Source organism: Nyctereutes procyonoides, unplaced genomic scaffold (genome assembly GCF_905146905.1).
Source record: "Nyctereutes procyonoides isolate TBG_1078 unplaced genomic scaffold, NYPRO_anot_genome, whole genome shotgun sequence".
NCBI lineage: Eukaryota > Metazoa > Chordata > Mammalia > Carnivora > Canidae > Nyctereutes > Nyctereutes procyonoides.
Window position 1 is genome coordinate 52,517,067 of NW_026575049.1, and position 18,798 is coordinate 52,535,864.

At 36.0% G+C, this 18,798-nt stretch overlaps 1 protein-coding gene across 6 annotated transcripts in view; it reads right to left on the reverse strand.

The window, feature by feature from the left end:
- NRXN1 (neurexin 1) overlaps positions 1 to 18,798 on the reverse strand; it is a 703,336-nt gene that overhangs the window by 38,864 nt on the left and 645,674 nt on the right. The window contains exon 1 of one of the 6 annotated variants that reach the window (XM_055329137.1): positions 15,366 to 15,478. The exons of the other annotated variants lie outside the window; for them this stretch is intronic. Coding sequence (XP_055185112.1) covers positions 15,366 to 15,398 — 33 coding nt within the window. The 5' untranslated portion in view covers positions 15,399 to 15,478. Of the gene's footprint in view, positions 1 to 15,365; positions 15,479 to 18,798 lie in introns of those variants that run through there. 6 annotated transcript variants of the gene reach the window in all.

Below are 18,798 nucleotides of genomic sequence, written 5' to 3' on the forward strand. Positions count from 1 at the left end.
TCACTCCTTTGATCTACTTTGAGCTGGAAATCTAGATAACCAGGGTTCTCTAACTATTTTGAGAAATAATAAATGGGCTAAATGAAAAAGAGGGCTAGAGAAGCTCTCTAATAGGAAAGCTTAGGTGCTTTAGAGCACTCAGTCAAGGCCCATGGCTGAGCACCCACAGACATGTTAGTTTCCACGAAAAAACAATGTTCCTTCTGCAGGTAGTGCATTTATTTCTAAGTCACTGCCCAGTAACATTTTTTACTATGATGATTCTCAAATAAGCTTTTTTATTTCATAGAGTCCAAGGAAACTTATTGGAACTAGACTCTACATACCTCAATCTATTTTCCACGATCTAATCAAATAGAAGCCAAGCCTTGTTCAGTGTTTCACTGAGTCTGCTGGGAGAGAGATGAGCCATATAATAAGGAAGATGGCTGCATTATTGTCTTTGACCACCAAGCTACCTGAAAGACTGGAGGGTATTTTTGCTTGTACTTACAGGTGGAACTGATGCTGCCATGCAAGGGTTTAGTTATATTTATGATTCATTCTGTATTCTGAATACAGAGAAAGATATTGTCTGTGGAAGCCCCTTTACTGGTTTCCAAGAAACAGCTTTTCACTTGACAAATTGGGGAGTGTTGGTACTTATTATGGGATCTTGTAACACTGCTCCTAGTGATTTGGTGCAGTGAGCACTAGAGCCAGAGTTTAAATCTGGAGTTATGAGAACCTGGATGATCCATTTAACCTCTCATTTGTAAAATGGGAAGGATGCATTACGAGTCTCTGCAATGTAGTTGTAAGAATTAAGAAAATCATGATCAATTAAGTGCTTAACACCGTTCTTGGTGCATAATAAATATTAAATAAATCTTAGCTATTCTTGCCCTCATTACTATTATACAACACAGGTGCATGTTACCTAGCATGCCAGGAGGCAGCATGTTATTCAGTAAAGTGGGCAAAACCCCAATATCCTAAAAAACACAATAGATAGACTATCTACATTTACCCTTGCCTAGAGTATTGCGAAGTAGGAGGAGAAAAAAGGCCAAATATTGCATGAAGAATGCAAATGTACTTTTCCCTTGAATGTTCTATTTTGCTTTTCAACTTTCAAACTCCACTTTATTTCAAAACATACTCCCAACCATTCCAAAGCATTTTCAAGTTGGAAAGGCTTCTTTTTTGTTTCACAATAAGCTAACTGCAGGTGCAAACTCGAGGGAGACAGACCTTGGAAATTTTAAGTATGTTGCCATGGCAATGGTTTGCAAGAATGTGTATGAGTTTCATCTTAGCTCTCAAGCATTCAACTGAGTTCATATGTGGAGGTTCAAATTGCGAGGCACACAATGTTTGCCATTCATTGTGTCTTGAAAGGCTTGGAAATAACTGTCTCTGTTGCTTATAGCAACTAGAAACCACAAAATACTATCTATCTATCTATGCAAATATAGAGATCTAGTCATTCATTATCTGCTCTTAGCTGGCCATCTTCACTATTTTGGCTGCTCTAAGGGAGGCTGCATATATAAATTCAACAATAATCACTCTCCCCATTATTGTAAACAAAGTTGCACTCTCAATATGGATTAACTATAAATTTTTTCTACTGAATTTTCATAATAATTTTCTCATTCAAAATGAACATATCCCTAAAGAAGCATGATAATTATTTAGGGATGCTCAATTAAAGCAAACTGTCAGTCTAATGAATTGTGGAGGATCTTTTTAAAAAGGTCCCATCCTATAATGTAGGAAAGAAGATGAAATCTCTAATTCTAGTCATTAAATCAAATGCCCCTCCCACCCTTGAAAATGCAATATCACCACTACCCCCTCCACCACCACCACAGTCACCATCACCAAGAAGATATACAAAAAAAGTAACTTTATCTTATTTGAACCGTCACTACCTCAATTGTTCTTAAATGGTTTGGTTGATGCTTTTAAATCCTAAATCCTCCACAATGGTTTCATGATTCATGGGCAATAAAAGCAGTGTTTCTTGACAAAAGCATTTTTCCCTGTAAATGGAATCCATAGAACGCTAAAAATGGAAAGTTTTAAAGCTATCTATTTGGTATAAGAAATAATTCTTAACAAATTCTCTTCAAGTTTTAAGTCTCTTTCCATCTAGAATTATACTCTGCAAATGAAGTCAATATTTAAAAAAAATTCATTCACTAGCAAAAAAAAAAAAAAGCTGGATTTAAAATTGCATATTCTTTAGTGCTTCTAGCAAAAGCTTTTGCTGCAAATGATCCATCATGATACAAAGTGCCCTGCGTAAAATGAGGCCACAAGGGACCCCACTATCTCCTGCATTTGGTTACCGACAAAACCTTCACAAAAGTGTTCTTAGCTACCAAAGCCTGGCAGTTATTCGAAATTCACTTTGCTGCTTTAACTTTGACCCATCTTCCAAAACACCACACACACACACACACACACACACACTCTTTAACTCTCCATACTCCTTGATTTAATGGCTTGTTGATTTACTTTAAAACTGCAGTGGTCCTCTCCTCCTCTCTCCCATTCTAAAAAAGCCTACAGGAATGCTGGAATTAAACAAATGAGAACACAATAATTAGCTATGCAAACTGTCAAGTGGATCTAAAAAGAAAAACAACCCGGAAAGCACAACAATCAGCAGTTTCGAGCTCTAACAAGAATCTACATTGAGTTCCCATTTATTTTAAACAAAAATAGATTAGGTCTTTTGAAAAATGTTCACTGCAATTTCCATGGAAATAGGGCAAATCAGCTAATGGGTCTTTTACATCTCTAATTTCTATGATGCTGATATAGTAGAAAAGTCTTTGATCCTACAATCTTTCCAAATAATTTCTGTTCTTCTATAACCAGATTCATTTCCAAAGTGAGTAGTATTGAAAATTGTTCCAAAGTGGATATGGCACAGGTAAGTGGGTCAAATCACATGCTGTGACCCTCCTAGTTTGCAAACCCCCAAAACCTCACCTCAATAGTTTTATAAATGATAGCTATATTAGTAAAAGTGTTAAGGGTGAGGGATCCCTGGGTGGCGCAGCGGTTTGGCGCCTGCCTTTGGCCCAGGGCATGAACCTGGAGACCCGGGATCGAATCCCATGTCGGGCTCCCGGTGCATGGAGCCTGCTTCTCCCTCTGCCTGTGTCTCTGCCTCTCTCTCTCTCTCTCTCTCTGTGTGTGTGTGTGACCATCATAAATAAATTTAAAAAAATTTAAAAAAGTGTTAAGGGTGAAATGGAAAGGGAAATAGATTTCTAAACTATCTGGTATGTTTGTGTGTGAATGGGAGAGAAGAGGCATTCAATTCTGTTGATGGAAAGTCCTAATTATATAACGTGTAGCTAAATCTCTGGGATTCTTTACAGATGGCAACTAAGCTAGATAAGATAACTAAGACAAATAAGAAGGTAGGGGGTAACTTAGCTTCTCCCCCTTAGTCACCATGCTGAATCCCTATGAAGCAACATGGATTACCTGTATCAGATACATGCTTCTTATGAAATACCAGTAATGCTCACACAGACAGTTAATGCTCCTTCACCTGTTATAAATCCAGTATTATATGATGAGAATTTTTAGGATCCAGAATTGTGATGAAATGGGTCAGTTCAACTAACTTAAAGCTTTTGTTTGCTTCAATTTTCTTATCTTTAAAATTGTAGAACAACGAGTGCCTAGTTTATAAATTGAGAATGAAAGGTGGGATATCCGAAAGTAGTCTGGGAGAGGACACAGCATTCTGAGCCAACTAGGAATTCAACCATTACTTAAGCCCTTGACCTGAGGGAAATCACTCCCCATTCAATGTAAGTAGTTTAGAGTGAATGACCCCTTGGGTCCCTTTAAAATGTAATAATCAAGGATAACACAAGGAGTCTTGTGGTAATGGTACTGCTAAGTTTGATTGTGGTGGTGGTTACAAGAAGCTATACAGGTGATGAAGTTGCACAGAGCCACATACACACATACACAAGCACATGTGTAATTAGTGAAATCTGGAAAAGCTCTGTGATTTATAGCACTATTAATATTCTGGTTTTGATATTGGACTATAGTTGTGTAAGATGTTAACACGGGGAGAAGTTGGGTAGAGGGTGTAGGGAATCTCCCTGTATTTTCTTTGTAACTATCTGTGAATCCATAATCATTTCAAAATCACAAGTCTTAAGAGTATATAAGTATATGCATACATACATAAATAATAAAAAACAATAAATCTTCAATTTCATGAAATGCCTTGGAGCCACAGATGAAACAAAAATATACAGGACTTCATGGTTTATCAAGGAAGTCAAATTTATTGGTTCCAAACAATGTACTTTCCAGCTAAATGTGACAGTTTTTATCTAAAACAATTAGTGGTTTTAAGGTACTTAGAATATTGACTATTTCACCATGATTTGAAGTAAAAAAAATTGTCACATGATGGGTTATTACTAGTAATACCATTTTTGCCTATCCTTTTACCATTTATCTTTGAATATTGAATCCTAAGGATTAAGATACCAAATAACTAATAATTTCAACCACAACAAATACTGTACCTTTGATTTAAAAAAGAAAATTAGACCAAAATATAATTTTTTTAAATTTATTTACGACAGTCACACATGGAGAGAGAGAGAGAGAGAGAGAGAGAGAGAGGCAGAGACATAGGCAGGCTCCATGCACTGGGAGCCTGATGTGGGATTCTATCCCAGGTCTCCAGGATTGTGCCCTGGGCCAAAGGCAGGAGCTAAACCGCTGCGCCACCCAGGGATCCATAAACCAAAATATAAAAAACTAAACAAAACCGGCACAATTGAAAAGGAAGTATCAGGGCTTTACTAAAAACTAAATTCTAATACTTATAACCTGAGGACTCTAGTTTCTGCCCATTTAACTACTGTTACAATGAGTAATCTTACTTTCCATTCCTTAAATCTACAGAATCCTAGTCATCTAAGAATTAGGTTGTACTCAATATATCTCCTTCCTTTTATTTATTTATTTATTTTTAATATGGGACTTAAACTTACAACCCTGAGATAAAGACCTGAGCTGAGATCAAGAGTCGGATGCTTAACCAACTAAGCCAGGTGCCCCTCAATATATTTCCTTTCAGTGTCACAGAATCCACTTGGTTCTCCTGACTTCCATGAGGTTTAAAAAGAATGGCTAGTGACTTGAGATAAATTAAAAGAAGAGAGACAAAACAAACAGGACATTAAAAAAGAATAAGCCTAAGAAGGAGAAAAGGAGAGAAAAAGTTTCTTCCACCTATGTTTGGAAAGTGGCAATGTGTTTCAGCTCATTTTACAAGTGACATCAATGACGGAGGTCTTTCAGACTTAGGAAAGTAGGATTAATGTCTCACTCAGTGAGATGTGAAATAGGTGTTGGTTTCAAAATTTTAGAAAGGTAGGCTTAAGAGGAAAAAAAGCATGAGAAAATATACAAGTGAAAATAAGACAATCTATCAAACCAGCTCTGCTCCAGGACTAACCAACTAAACTCAGTCTTTATGCTTTAGCTATCTGTGGCAGCAAACACCCACTCTTCTTAAATACCAAACCTTAAGACACAGAACAGAAACTTGGCCGGTACAGGATTTTCCTGTCCTTGAATATTTTTCACCAACTAATACAAGATAAAACAAATAGAGGCAGTTTCTCAATGACTTTAACTAAAATGAGCCAAGAATGATGAGTTATCACATGAAATCCTGTCAGAACACATGCATACTTACCCCAAATTAATTCTACTGGTTACAGTATATTTAAAGTGGAAAGAGGAATTACTCCCAATAAAAGAATAAAATAGATAATAAGTGATTATCCAAGAAAGACACTAAGTGGGGGAAGTTGATCACATGTTCCAGAGCTGCCATAACAGAATCCAGGCCTATACTTCAGGTGGCCATAATGAAAGGAGCCTAATGAGAAGTGTGGGTTACCACACACCTTGTAAAACCTTTCCCCCTTCCTTTACTTTCCCTCGTGCTTCAGGGCTTCTTAAGCTTTGCAGGGTCTAGAGTATGCTTTTTAGTTGAAGTGTTTAGGGGCACCTGGATGGCTCAGTGGGTTAAAGTGTCCACCTTTGGCTTGGGTCATGATCCTGGGGTCCTTGGGATGGAGTCCTGCAGCAGCCTCCCAGGTCAGTGGGGAGTTTGATTCTCTCTCCCTCTGCTAGTGTTCTCTCTCTCTCTCTCTCTCTCTCATTCTCAAAAATAAAATCCTATTCATTCATGAGAGACACACAGAGAGAGGCAGAGATACAGGCAGAGGGAGAAGCAGACTCCCTGCGGGGTGCCCAATGCGGGACTTGATCCCAGGACTCTGGGATGATGCCCTGAGGCAAAGAAAGATGCTCAACTGCTCAACCACCCAGGTGTGCCTTCATAAGTAGAATCTTAAAAAAATATATAAGTAACATTGAAGTATTTCAAGCTGTGTCTGGAAGTCAAATCTATCATACCATGATTTTAAAAGTTAAACCTCTACTGTACATATCAAGTGGTACTCTGAAATGTTGGTTTCCTGGAACATCCACAAATTCTGTCTATGTTTAGATACTGATACCAAATAGAAAAGAAAAAATTAAAAATGCAATCACTGCACCTTCCATATATTAGGAAGTCTTGAAATTATAAACGTCTAAATTCTAATTTCATTTGCCTGTGTCTAAAAATATTTCCCTGCTAATCACTTCAAATTACTATAGACATTTTGCAAGCTCTCTTAGATTTTATATAAAAATTGTGAACATCCATAAAAATAATGTGTCGTGCACATCTAACCTTTTGTTCCCAATATAGGCCCACTTTCTTTTTTACATTTATAGAGAAATGCTTACAAAGTCTTGTTCTCTGAGGATCTCATTTGGCACTTATCAAATGTATTTTTTCATAGATCTTTATCAGCGATGAGAATTTTTCTCAGACTGTGTTGTTGATTGCTTATGTCACCACTTTTCTTTCCACTTCCATTAGAAGCCACAGGGCACCTTACTTCTTAAAGAAGAATGTGAGACTGATTTGGGGATGAAGGACTTTTAGTCTAGAGTATGCACCACTTTATAAAATATTTATTGATATAAAACCTAAAAATATACACGGTAGGTACAGTATTCACGTGGCTAATTATTTAGTAGATTCAGCCCATGATTTTACACCACAGGGTTCTTATTAGGAATAGCAGAAAGGGAATAAGAGTTTCTTGACACATGGTAATAAATATTTTCACTTACAATGAATAATTCAGCTCTTTTGGCATTCACTGTATGAAAAATAGATTTGAAATAATTTCAAGGTCTCTTAGCAAAGGTAGAGGTTTTGGCACACTAGAACAGGCAGTCTGGGGCTCCTTTCCTTTGTTTTCACAGCATTTTCCTTGCTTTTGTGGTGCACACACTACAAAATTTTTCCACATTTGTTAAGATGATGTTGAAATGAAAAGATATTGTTTCTTCTATAGCATTTCCTTTAGCGACTTTCTAGAATTCCAAATCACTAATTCTCTGAAATTTACCAGCCTTGCCCAGAGAATGCTAATGAGCCTCTATATTCTTGATTATGGAAATGGAAAAGGAGCTTTCCCTCAAATTAATGCTAGCCAAAACTGGAATTATTCTCACGCTAATTTCAAAATGAAAATTCCCATAAGGAAATTACATATAAAAATTCATCTAAAATTTCAGGGAGATGATTCAACAAAATGAAAAGCAATCTATGTTTTAAGACCACTTTAAAAACTTTTCTTCTAAAGGAAATTCACATTTATTCACACTCTAAAATCATGAAGTATTAGAGCTATGAAGCCCTCACTTTACAAATATGGAAGTGAAGTACCAGAAAATTAAGCAGTTGGTCTTCATCACACCAAGAAATAAAAATTTCTCCAGTGCGATCTCTTTACATAAGTCCATTAAAAGAAAATGTTTTAAGATTAGATAAACCCCCATAATAATCCATTCACAATGGGGCATGTTGAATTTGAGGCAAATTGGGGATGGTTGTAAAGGTCTAATGTCTAGAAGAGCAATATAGGTTGAGAATGGTATAAATTTCCCAAGGAAACAAAAAGGGAATCTCAGACTAACTTTAAAATAAAACCAACATATATAAAGGTGAAAAGAAAAAATAGGCATAAGCAAAAGGATCTTTTTTGGTTAGGGATCAAGTCCCACATTGGGCTCCCCGCAGGAAGCCTGCTTCTCCCTCTGCCTATGTCTCTGCCTCTCTCTGTGTGTCTCTCATGAATAAATAAATAAAATCTTTAGAAAAAATCAAAGACACACACTAATCTGATCCATTCTTCCAAATTACATGTAAGTCGGCCAAAGTGGTATTTATAAAAGAATTTTCTTTAAAAAGATGCAGATACATTCATAAAGGAAAAAAATTACCAACACAACCACAATAAAGCAACCTGTAAATCCAACCCCCCTTTGTAATATTTACAGGCACAAAGCATGTATTATCCTTGCTTGGATGGCACGTCTTTGGAAATGTCCTTACATTGTAGACTTTCAAATAAATGAAGTATATACTTTGCTCCTACATCTTATCATTTTAGAACCTCATATTTCTTCCTAAAGTACTACAAAGAGTTGATGCATCACTTAGGGAATTGCTAGGTAGAGAGAGAAGCGGGGGCGGGGGGGGAGACTAAAATCAGTATTTGCTTTGTTACTACATCAATAGCCTTTTGTTTAAAATGATACCATCTGTTGCAATTGAAATCTCACTGGCTGTGTGGGAAACAACAAAGTCAGGAATCTAGGAAAGGCTTCTGGCATTGCACACTGACCTATGCTTACTACCTCTAGTTTGAGATTTTGAAGAGTAATCAAGAGGTATTCAATTTGATATTTTGCACCTAGGTATCATTTCAGTCAGTACTCATGACTGGTTCATGAAGTTCCGTGTAATTATTCACTGTATTTGAGACCACTTACTGAGAAAACAATACTATTGATAAGTATTTCAATAACATGAGTAGACTGTTTACGTAATTATCACTATTCAAAATTGTTTCACTCAAGGCCAAGCCCTTGCTTCTGCCTATACCATTCCCATTCTACTTTCTTTATAGTGGGTATCATTTGAAAAGAAAATAGAATCAAAGATAGAAAAGAAGTAGGATCAGGGAGATTGAAAATTATTGCTGGGGGAACTTACTAACACACTCAATTATATGGAAAAATGACTCGATATTTCAAATCATCCCTCAGTAAAAGGAAACTGATTTCTTATTTTTTAAAGGAAAATGTTTAGCAATGAAGGCTAATTTTAATGGATAAAGAGAATGAATACAAACTAAATATGCAGGTGATTTTTACACAAAAAGTTGTACATATTTTGTATTTACTTCTCTTACTCACAAAGCATAAAGACTGGCTTTTAAGAAATCGATATGTTGTCCTGAGAACACACAGAACAGGAAACAGCCACCTTGATTGATTTTGAGACAAGCTATTGGAACCTTGGTTCCTATTCAATTACTCCCGGTGCCCTACATACCATTTCAGAGGCTGGTACTTGTATGATGGGATGTGTCACTTACCTGATTTGACCTGATTTTGTGTAACTTTTTATTTTGTGACTGCATAACTAAGGCTGCTTAAACAAATGCGAGGAACATATAGCAGAATAACAACCATGCATTTGCCTAACCCATAATGACCTCTTCTCCTTTCTCCAAACTACCATAAAGTAACTACAGCAAATATGTGTTCATTAATTGATAACTACATGGTAAAATAGTTACTTCAGTATTCTAGTACTATAGTATACTCTTATGTGTGTTTATCCTGATTCTTCAAACAGACTTTTAAGGCAAGAGATTTTTTTCCTTTGAGTTACCCATTATATCTAGCAGTTTTGGTACAGATGAATCAACCAGTAGATATCTCAACAGACTTTAACTACCAATGTGTATTTCTTATTTTAAAACTCCAAATGAGTAGTTTTTTTCCCTTTGAGTTACCCATTATATCTAGCAGTTTTGGTACAGATGAATCAACCAGTAGATATCTCAACAGACTTTAACTACCAAATGTACAAAAAACACTGAGATAATTCCTTATATATTAAAATTGGTAATATTCTAGAAAGAGATAAAACACTCCTTGAAGGCTAAGAAAACTGTTGGCAAACCTAGGAGCAGTTGTTTCTCCTGAAATTCTAGTTTGTTATATGTATCCTTTAAACCTATTATTTAACAGCTAAATATTTAGCAGTGTTTTTTTATACAGACAGATAATACATCTGACTCTGAAAATCTTGTAGTCCTACCACAAATCTATTGAACAGATCCATTCAAATCTAGCTGTGCTAATTAAAAGAAGTCATGGTATATAATTGAAAACAATGATTTTTAAGCCAATGGGAGGGTAAATGGTCTAGAAAGCAGATTAATTTATGCATGGTGACCCATTATGTAGACAGTTCACACATAAGTAATTGAGAATTGACACCTAAGGCTGTACCCATGCAACTGCAAAATAAGGAGCTTTTAAAAAGAATCAAAAACTCTATGTGATTTTGATCTGACAATAAAACAGCAATATTTTGAAGTCATAAAGATAGTTTTAGTTTTGTATATATAATGCATACTTTATTATATATACATCATATTTATATATGTAATCTATATTTTTTAGAGATAAGTATATTTTATCACAAGCAAATCCATTTCACTGGACAGTTGATTTGGGAAGGCATTGTTTTTGAAGCTCTAGCAGAGTTTTCAATATGAAAAACATGAGAAAGGAGACAGGTGAAGGCATTTCCCATAGCATTAATCCCCTACTTTATCTATGACATTACCAGTAAATCTAGGCTGTGAACTTATATAGTCATATTTTTGGTCAAAAGTCTGAAATATGCTAAGAACCAAGACTGTAGTATCCTACAAAACCCATTATGTTTTAATAAAAAAGCAGTGGAAACAAAGATGAGAACATACAGAGATTTCTCTAGGAAACTAATGTTTTTGGTCCCTTAAGGTAACATTCAAGTCATTTTCACCATTATATTATGGTTGTGGGAAAATAGTAAGAAAAGTATTTGAGCCTTTCTGCTATCAAGAAAATAATTACACTGTGGCTTCACATGTAGTATTAAAAATATACACAACAACATATATATATTCATGACACACACATATATACACACAACATATACACATACACATACACATATACATACAATGGAATATTATTCAGCCAGAAAAAGAAGGAAATCTTGTCATTTGCAACAACATAGATGGAATGGACCAAAGTGCAATAAGTCAGAGAAAGACAAATACTATATGATTTCACTCATATGTGGAATTTAAGAAACAAAACAAATGAACAAAGAAAAAAAGAGACAAACTCTTAAATGTAGAGAACAAACTGGTGGTGGTCATAGAGGAGGTGGATGGTGGGATGAGTGAAATAGGTGAAGGGATTAAGAGTATACTTATCACGATGAGCAGAGTAATATTTAGAATGGCTGAATCACCATACTGAAGCTAGTATAACACTGTATGTTAACTATGCTGGAATTTAAAAAAAATTAATTGAAATTTTATTCATACAGATACACACACACACACACACACACACACCCTGATGATGAAAACAAAAATGTGTAACTGATTTTGGAAAATAGTTTGAGAATTCAAATGAAGGTAAAACTTTGAGAAGCAAATGGGAACGTATAGTGATAATCACTCATAATTTATGACACAAAATAGAAAATATCTCATATATTATTGCTTTTTCCCGGTTATTATGCAGTTTGGACTTACACTGCCTTAATATATTAAGGGAAACTAGAGATACCCATGGGTTTATAATTTTCTATTATAAGAAATAGTGTTAGTGGATATACTGGAAATTGCTTTTCTACTAGATATTATTGTGCTTGGCTCCATTCTCCGTGCCAGAGTGACGAGGGAAGGGAGTCTTCAGGAGATTCAAATATCAGTTGTCAAGTAAATGTAAATAAGGTGGCAGAAAGTAAAGCCTATCTTTCAGATCAATATGGTAACCTTAGGAGAAGTCAAAGAATTTGAAAGCCTAAATATACACAAAGATGTATAAAGCAGAACCTGGTGTCATTATACTCTGCTGAATTCATACGTAGCTTATTGTTTAGTAAAATTGAAGTCTGGAGCAAATGGCATTTGAGTCCATAAGTGACAGGTAAAGCAGAAAAATACAAGACAAGAAGTAGAGGGATTGGGAAATGAAGGAGAAGATGGAATAATAAAAGGCACCACTTGGTCAAAGTAAAATTAAATATCCACTAACACTGTTCACCTATGAATTTTGCTAGTGGAAAAAATTAGTGGAATTAATTTTTAATTAATAGTGGAATTAAGAGTACTAATTTTGACTGGGAAGAAATCTTGTTTCAAATGAATTATTTTCCAACTGGGCAGAATGTAAGCTTAGTTCTTAAAACATTTAAACTTAAAATAGACAAAGGTTGAAAGTCCCTGGCTACATGTTTTTGTCCCCCATTTGAAAACTAATAAGCGTAAGCCAAGAGGGCTTTCCCCATCAATTTGCATTCTGCCGACTGCATCCATCATATAGTTAATTGATTGCACTTGTAGTTTATAAATGCACCCAGATGCTGTGGGATGAGCACATTTCGTAAATTAAAGGAGCATATGGAAGGCACACAGACAGTAACATTTCATCATAACTACCCAAAACATCCTTAATATGCAATGCTACATCACTAATTACTATGTAAATATGTAAGCATTTCCCTGGTTAATGTCTTGGTGAGAAATTAGTTTGGCAGTTGAGCCCAAATGCTGTTTTGACCAGCCATTTAATACCACTTCAGGGCTCTTCTAATTTCATTACACTTTGCCTATAAGGAGAATGTGGCTCTCAGCCTCTTAGGCAACCTTGATTGTGTAGTCAGTGAAAATGTTTATTCTTTATCACTGGTCACCTTACTTAAGGAACACCAGTCAACCCTCCAAATTATAAAAATATGTCAAAAGTTCTGTCTGCAAGCCCTATTTCTTCCTTAAAACATTAGATGGAATCTGCCAAGTGAAGAACGTTTTGCTTCTTAGTGGACTTTTTCATTAACTTCTAAGAAAAGGGCAAGGAGGAAAAAGACTGCAAAACTGGTTTAAATCTTCAACATTGGGGAAATTAGTATCAATGATCTGAATAAATTATCTTGAATACCTTGAGGTGTCAAAGGTAAAGATTTCATTCTCTAATCTAGGTCATAGTTCTTTGACAAGCCAAGGTTGAAAAGGTAAGTCAATAGAGACATGCAACAAGGCAAAGTTTCCTTTGGAGAGTGTAAATTCTCTCCATATACAGCATCCATCAACAACATGATTAAGTGAACTGTGGGTGACCCATGGATCAGATATGTATATTTAAACTTTGAAAATTTGTGTTTTATTGGTAGATTTTGGCATGATGGTTTTGGTCAAATTCAGTCATACTCAGGACTGGAAATTGTGTCTAAATTCACTTTAACATTTTGAAGGAATCATTAAAATTATAGAATTCAATAGTAAATTGGTTGTCATTTTTCCCCCAGTCCTAAGGCCTTTCTGGGTAAAGACTGTGCCCAGTTCTCTGGGCAGGTGGGTGACAGAAACCTTGATAGAGGATTCTGAGAAATTAATTTCATTTCATAATTTGAACTGGGCATTGGTAAAGCTCCCAAGCTTCATGATAAAAATCACCAAATACTTAAATAAACCACTCAAAGTTATTCTAGAAATGAACATCTATTTATAAGCCGGAAGTTAAATAATAGTAGTTTAGTCAGCAAAGACTCTTAATATTTTCAGAATTAAAAGCTTACTTAGGGAAAAAGTCAGCAAACTCTCCAGATGCTTGAATCATCTAAGGTCTGGTATATAAGTTTAGTAGTTACTGCATTTATATTTAGATACCACCAACTCAAATAATACAATATAATTTTAATTTTGCTCCTACTTTTCCTTTACAGGGCAGAGATAAAAAGCTTACAAACAACAACTAACAGACCACACATTATTTATAATCTGGTAAAGCAACTTCTATTCATGAGACTTCTTCCCTACCCTATGAAGCAGGCTACCTAACTTAATGAAAAATGTTTGTTACAACAGACGTGACATTCTATCTCATTATTAAAGGAAGATGCAATCAGGAGTTCCCTTGAAAAGAAAGGGCAGGCTTCCTTCACTATCAAGCAGACTCTTCCCTCACTTCTTCCTTTTCTTATGTGCAATCCCTTCTGTTCTCCATCTGCTCCGCCCCCACCTATTGTTTCCACTCGCTGCCAAGCATGCCAATCCCATCTGGCCATACTCTTGCTTCTGCTGGCTCTAATTCCCATGGGCCTAAGAAATTTTTGAATGCCAAGGCTTTTCCCCTCTTCACGAGACTCAGGACTAGCTAGGAGGGTATCAAACAATTCCCCGAAGAATTCACACACACATGAACATGCACATGATCTCTCGCATACACAAACAACAGTTTTAAAATCCTTTCCTAGGCTACAATTAAAAAAATAATAATAATATATATATATATTTAAAATTCTTTCACCTCGATGCATTTTTTAAGAATTAAAATCTTAGTATCTTTGAAATAAGCAAAATTTATATTTCAAAAATATAAACACTTTCAGTAATCCCGGACATGCATTTTTTTTTTTTCAGAAAGCAGAAGTCATTAGTGTAAATAAATGTTATTTAAATCTTACCATCATGAAATATTTCCATTAGTTAATCAGGTTTAATCGTTGACCACTAATACATTTTCTGTTGTACCAAACATACATTTAATTCAGACATTCCAGCTTTACAAATTCTCCACGAAAGCCCACTCTGCCGCAAAAGCATGCATGGTCAGAATCTAAGCATATTTAGGCAAAATTATCACCAGGTCATTAACAATAACAAAGCAGTCTGGCAAGTATTGAAAGCAGCTTTTATTCATGCTTTTACTTGAACCAACTTAATACATATATACATATACATATATATATATATATACACACACACACACGCAAAATTTTTGGTTGTTTTGCCACAAGCATGCTAAAAAAAAAAAAAACCTCTTAAGCTCACAAAAAGCAGCAAACAAAACTAGAAGCAACCATGCTCAGGGTTTAAGGACATTAAAAAATTAAAGCAGCCTTTCTACATTTCATACAGAGCGTGCATAAATTTGACATGCAACCTCCAAAAAATAAATACTGTAACGAAAATCTTAAAATCAGTTCATCCAAAAAGAGTTTATTCTCATTTTCCTTATTATTGTTCTTAGGCTTCTGGTATCTTAAACCCTGCATGCTGCAGTTCTGAGCTGTGCTGAGCACCGGCTGGGAGAGAAGAAGCTACCTGCGAGTTTTCACAGTGCCATCTCATATCCATGTCTGTCTGGCTACCCTGCGTGCTTAGAGCTTTTTTCTTAATTCTTAATGGAAATCCTAGGAAATTTAGTCCATCCTCTGAAATCAATACTGGTGACAGGAGAGCTCCCTGACTCAGTGGGAGATCAGGATGATAAATTGCCTGCGCATCAGCCTGGCCTATCAGTGCCCTGCACACAGATGGGCGAGCAGAGACACAGAAAAGGCTCTATCCGTCACGTGTCACCGAGGAGCCAATGGCTGAGGCGCTACTGCAGGAGGAGATGCTGCAGTTCGTCTGCAGTGGCCCGGCAGCTGGTGCGCAGCCCAGCCCGCGCCCCGCTGCAACCGTCCGGGCGCCGCTGCTGTCCCGTTCGCACCCTGGCTGCACCTGCAGACCGGAGCGCAGGTCGCTCTAGGTCCGACCCAGATAAAGACCTATTTTCATGCACAGAGAGTTTTTTCTGCATTCCTTGCTAATCCACTGTGATCCCAAAACAAAAGAGAAACTTTTTTTTTTTTTAAACATCCCAACTCTTAACCTCTTAGGTGCTTCCCTTCCCATAATGATCATGTTTTCACCTAATATTAAATTAGAAGCTTAAACTGTGCAAGCAGCATGCAACCCTCCTGACAGGATCGCCGCAGAGCTTTAGGGTTGCAATTATAATTTCATTTCCAAGTTAACGAATGACTTTTTTTTTTTCTCTTTGAATGCCAAGTTTATAATGGGTGTTTTTACGGGATGACTCTGTAAAGGCAATTATACAACAATAAGGAGTGCATGATTGCGCTTTTCTGCCAATTAGAACTGCTCTTTAAAGACTATTGAAATCCCAATAAATATGCCATTGTATCAATCATTAAAAATAAAGACAAACAAGCACCAAAGGATATACATCTCATTTCCTAAAGCCTGAAGAACAAATGTGTTATATAGTGATGGGGATGTGGACTTATTTTTTGTCTTTCCTCTTATGTTTAAAATAATTCTTTGGGAAGCAAAGGCTCCACATCTGGAATACCATATGGAATCATATCCCTCAATACATCTGGTATATAAGTTGATCATTGTGTAATAACAGACATTTTGCACAGTTCTTCAAGGTAACAGATGATTGTATCCAGTCTGACAGGTAAGGTTATAAGTGATGAGACCGTGGTGTTTTTCAAATGGTAATATGATGGAGATTTTTTTTAAAAAAAAGCAGCTCAAAAGAAAGAGTGAACAACCTTCAGGACTAACAGAAAGAATACCAGGGCGCTTCTCTATCATTTTTCATTGCCCAGTTTCAATTATAACCATGCATTTTCAAGGATTAATTCTAACTCCTTTAAAATGACCCAACAGTACTTTAAAAAACCTGAGAATAAATACTGATATGTCATCATCAGTAAATTGTCACTGAGTTTTAAAATGCTGAAATTCCAAAGTTTATTTCACCTTGGAAACTATTTTTTAGACATATTCTTGAAACACTGACCCTGCCAAGTTTTCTGCAAATTTCTTTCCACCCTGATTCAGTATTGACTACCAGGAAATAATAATGCACTTTTCAAATTCTTTAAAATATATATTGTTTTGTGCTCATTTTATTTGGCCTATTTATTCAACAATAAAATAATCCTCAACAACCACACTTTACTTAAAATTTTTTTTTTGAGATTTTAAAATTATTTATTTATTTGAGACATAGAGAGCATGAGCAGGGATAGGGGCACAGGGAAAAATAGACTCCCCGCTGAGCAGGAAGCCTGATGCAGGGTTTGATCCCGGGACCCTGGAACCATGACTAGAGTCTAAGACAGATGCTTAACCGACTGAGTCACCCAAGAGCCCAAACTTTACTTCTTTAAGGGAAAAAATTATGGCCCACCCAGATGCTTTTTATCAAAAAGAAAACAATAATAATAAAACATCATCAAACCTATTCACTGCGCTATTGTAATAACCAAAAGTGGAAACTATTTAGTCATCAATAAATAAACTGATCAGATAAATTATGGTACAGTATTACAGTAGAGATACTCTGCAGCTGTAAAATATAATGTGGCAAATTCAACTGTTCTTATGTGAAAAGATCTGTAAGATGTAATGTTATTTAAAGTAAAAAGGGACAACTTTTAAGTTGTTTGAAGTCTGGACACACTAAACACACACACAAACATTTACACACCTAAATATACAGTTGCATATGCAGAGGAAATTTCCAAAAATGCATAAAATATCAGTTAATAGTAGTTAAATCTGAGGAGCAAAGCTGAGTTCCAAGGTGGGACTGAGGCATAATTTTATTATTAGCCCATTTTATACATTTTGCATCAAGTCTATGTATTACTTTCCTAATTTAAAATTAATTAATTAAAACGATGGTTTAGAAGAAAGTGATTGGTAGACAGTTGAGCAGAAATGTTGAGGGGAAAAATGGGGAGACGGAAGGATGACCTGCTTTTTTTACGCAAAGAACATAGGCTAGGTGCAGGCCAAAAAGGAGCTGCCAGACGCAGGTTCTGGCAATTTAGCTGAAGACCTCCACAAACCATATTCATCTTCTACTACTTTCATCTCTAAATGCCTATAACAATACAAACCTACAGGTGTTAAGAGCTTTACAATTTGTAGTGACAATTCACCTAAATTATCTCTGATTCTTACAGGGGAGAACTGAGAAGTAAATGATTTGGCTAATTAGCAGAGCTTTGGGAAGTTAACCCCTCCAAGCCTTAGTTTTCTCAGCAGGATGCAATTAGCAAGAAGTGGCACAGCTAACCATGAATCCTAATTTAGGATATTGTTTATTGCTGCTTTAAAGACAAGATAATGTGCATGTTTTTTAACCAGTAGTGGTGAAGGGATAAAGACAAAACGAAATCCATTTTCTTGTGTTTCCTACTTGGCGCAAGCTTATTTTATTCAAGAGACAGAACTTAGCTTATAGATTCTATTGTTCACCTTTTTGTGACTGTATTTCAAATCCTAGGACTTTAAGGGATAGAAACATTAAAAAATATTGAGTAGGTTAAATTAAGTAAAAGGCTGATAAGTAGCACTGTTAAAGGGTCTATGTGTTTTACACAGTTATTTTAATCAATTAATTAATTAATTAAAGATTTTATTTATTTATTCATGATAGACAGAGAGAGAGAGAGAGAGAGAGAGAGAGAGGCAGAGACACAGGCAGAGGGAGAATCAGGCTCCATGCCGGGAGCCTGATGGGGACTCGATCCCGGGACCTCAGGATGGTGCCCTGGGCCAAAGGCAGGTGCTAAACCACTGAGCCACCCAGGGATTCCCTATTTATTTATTCTTAAAGATTTTATTTATTTATTCATGAGAGACACAGAAGAGAGGGGCAGAGACCCAGGCAGAGGGAGAAACAGGCTCCATGCAGGGAGCCTGATGTGGGACTCGATCCCAGGTC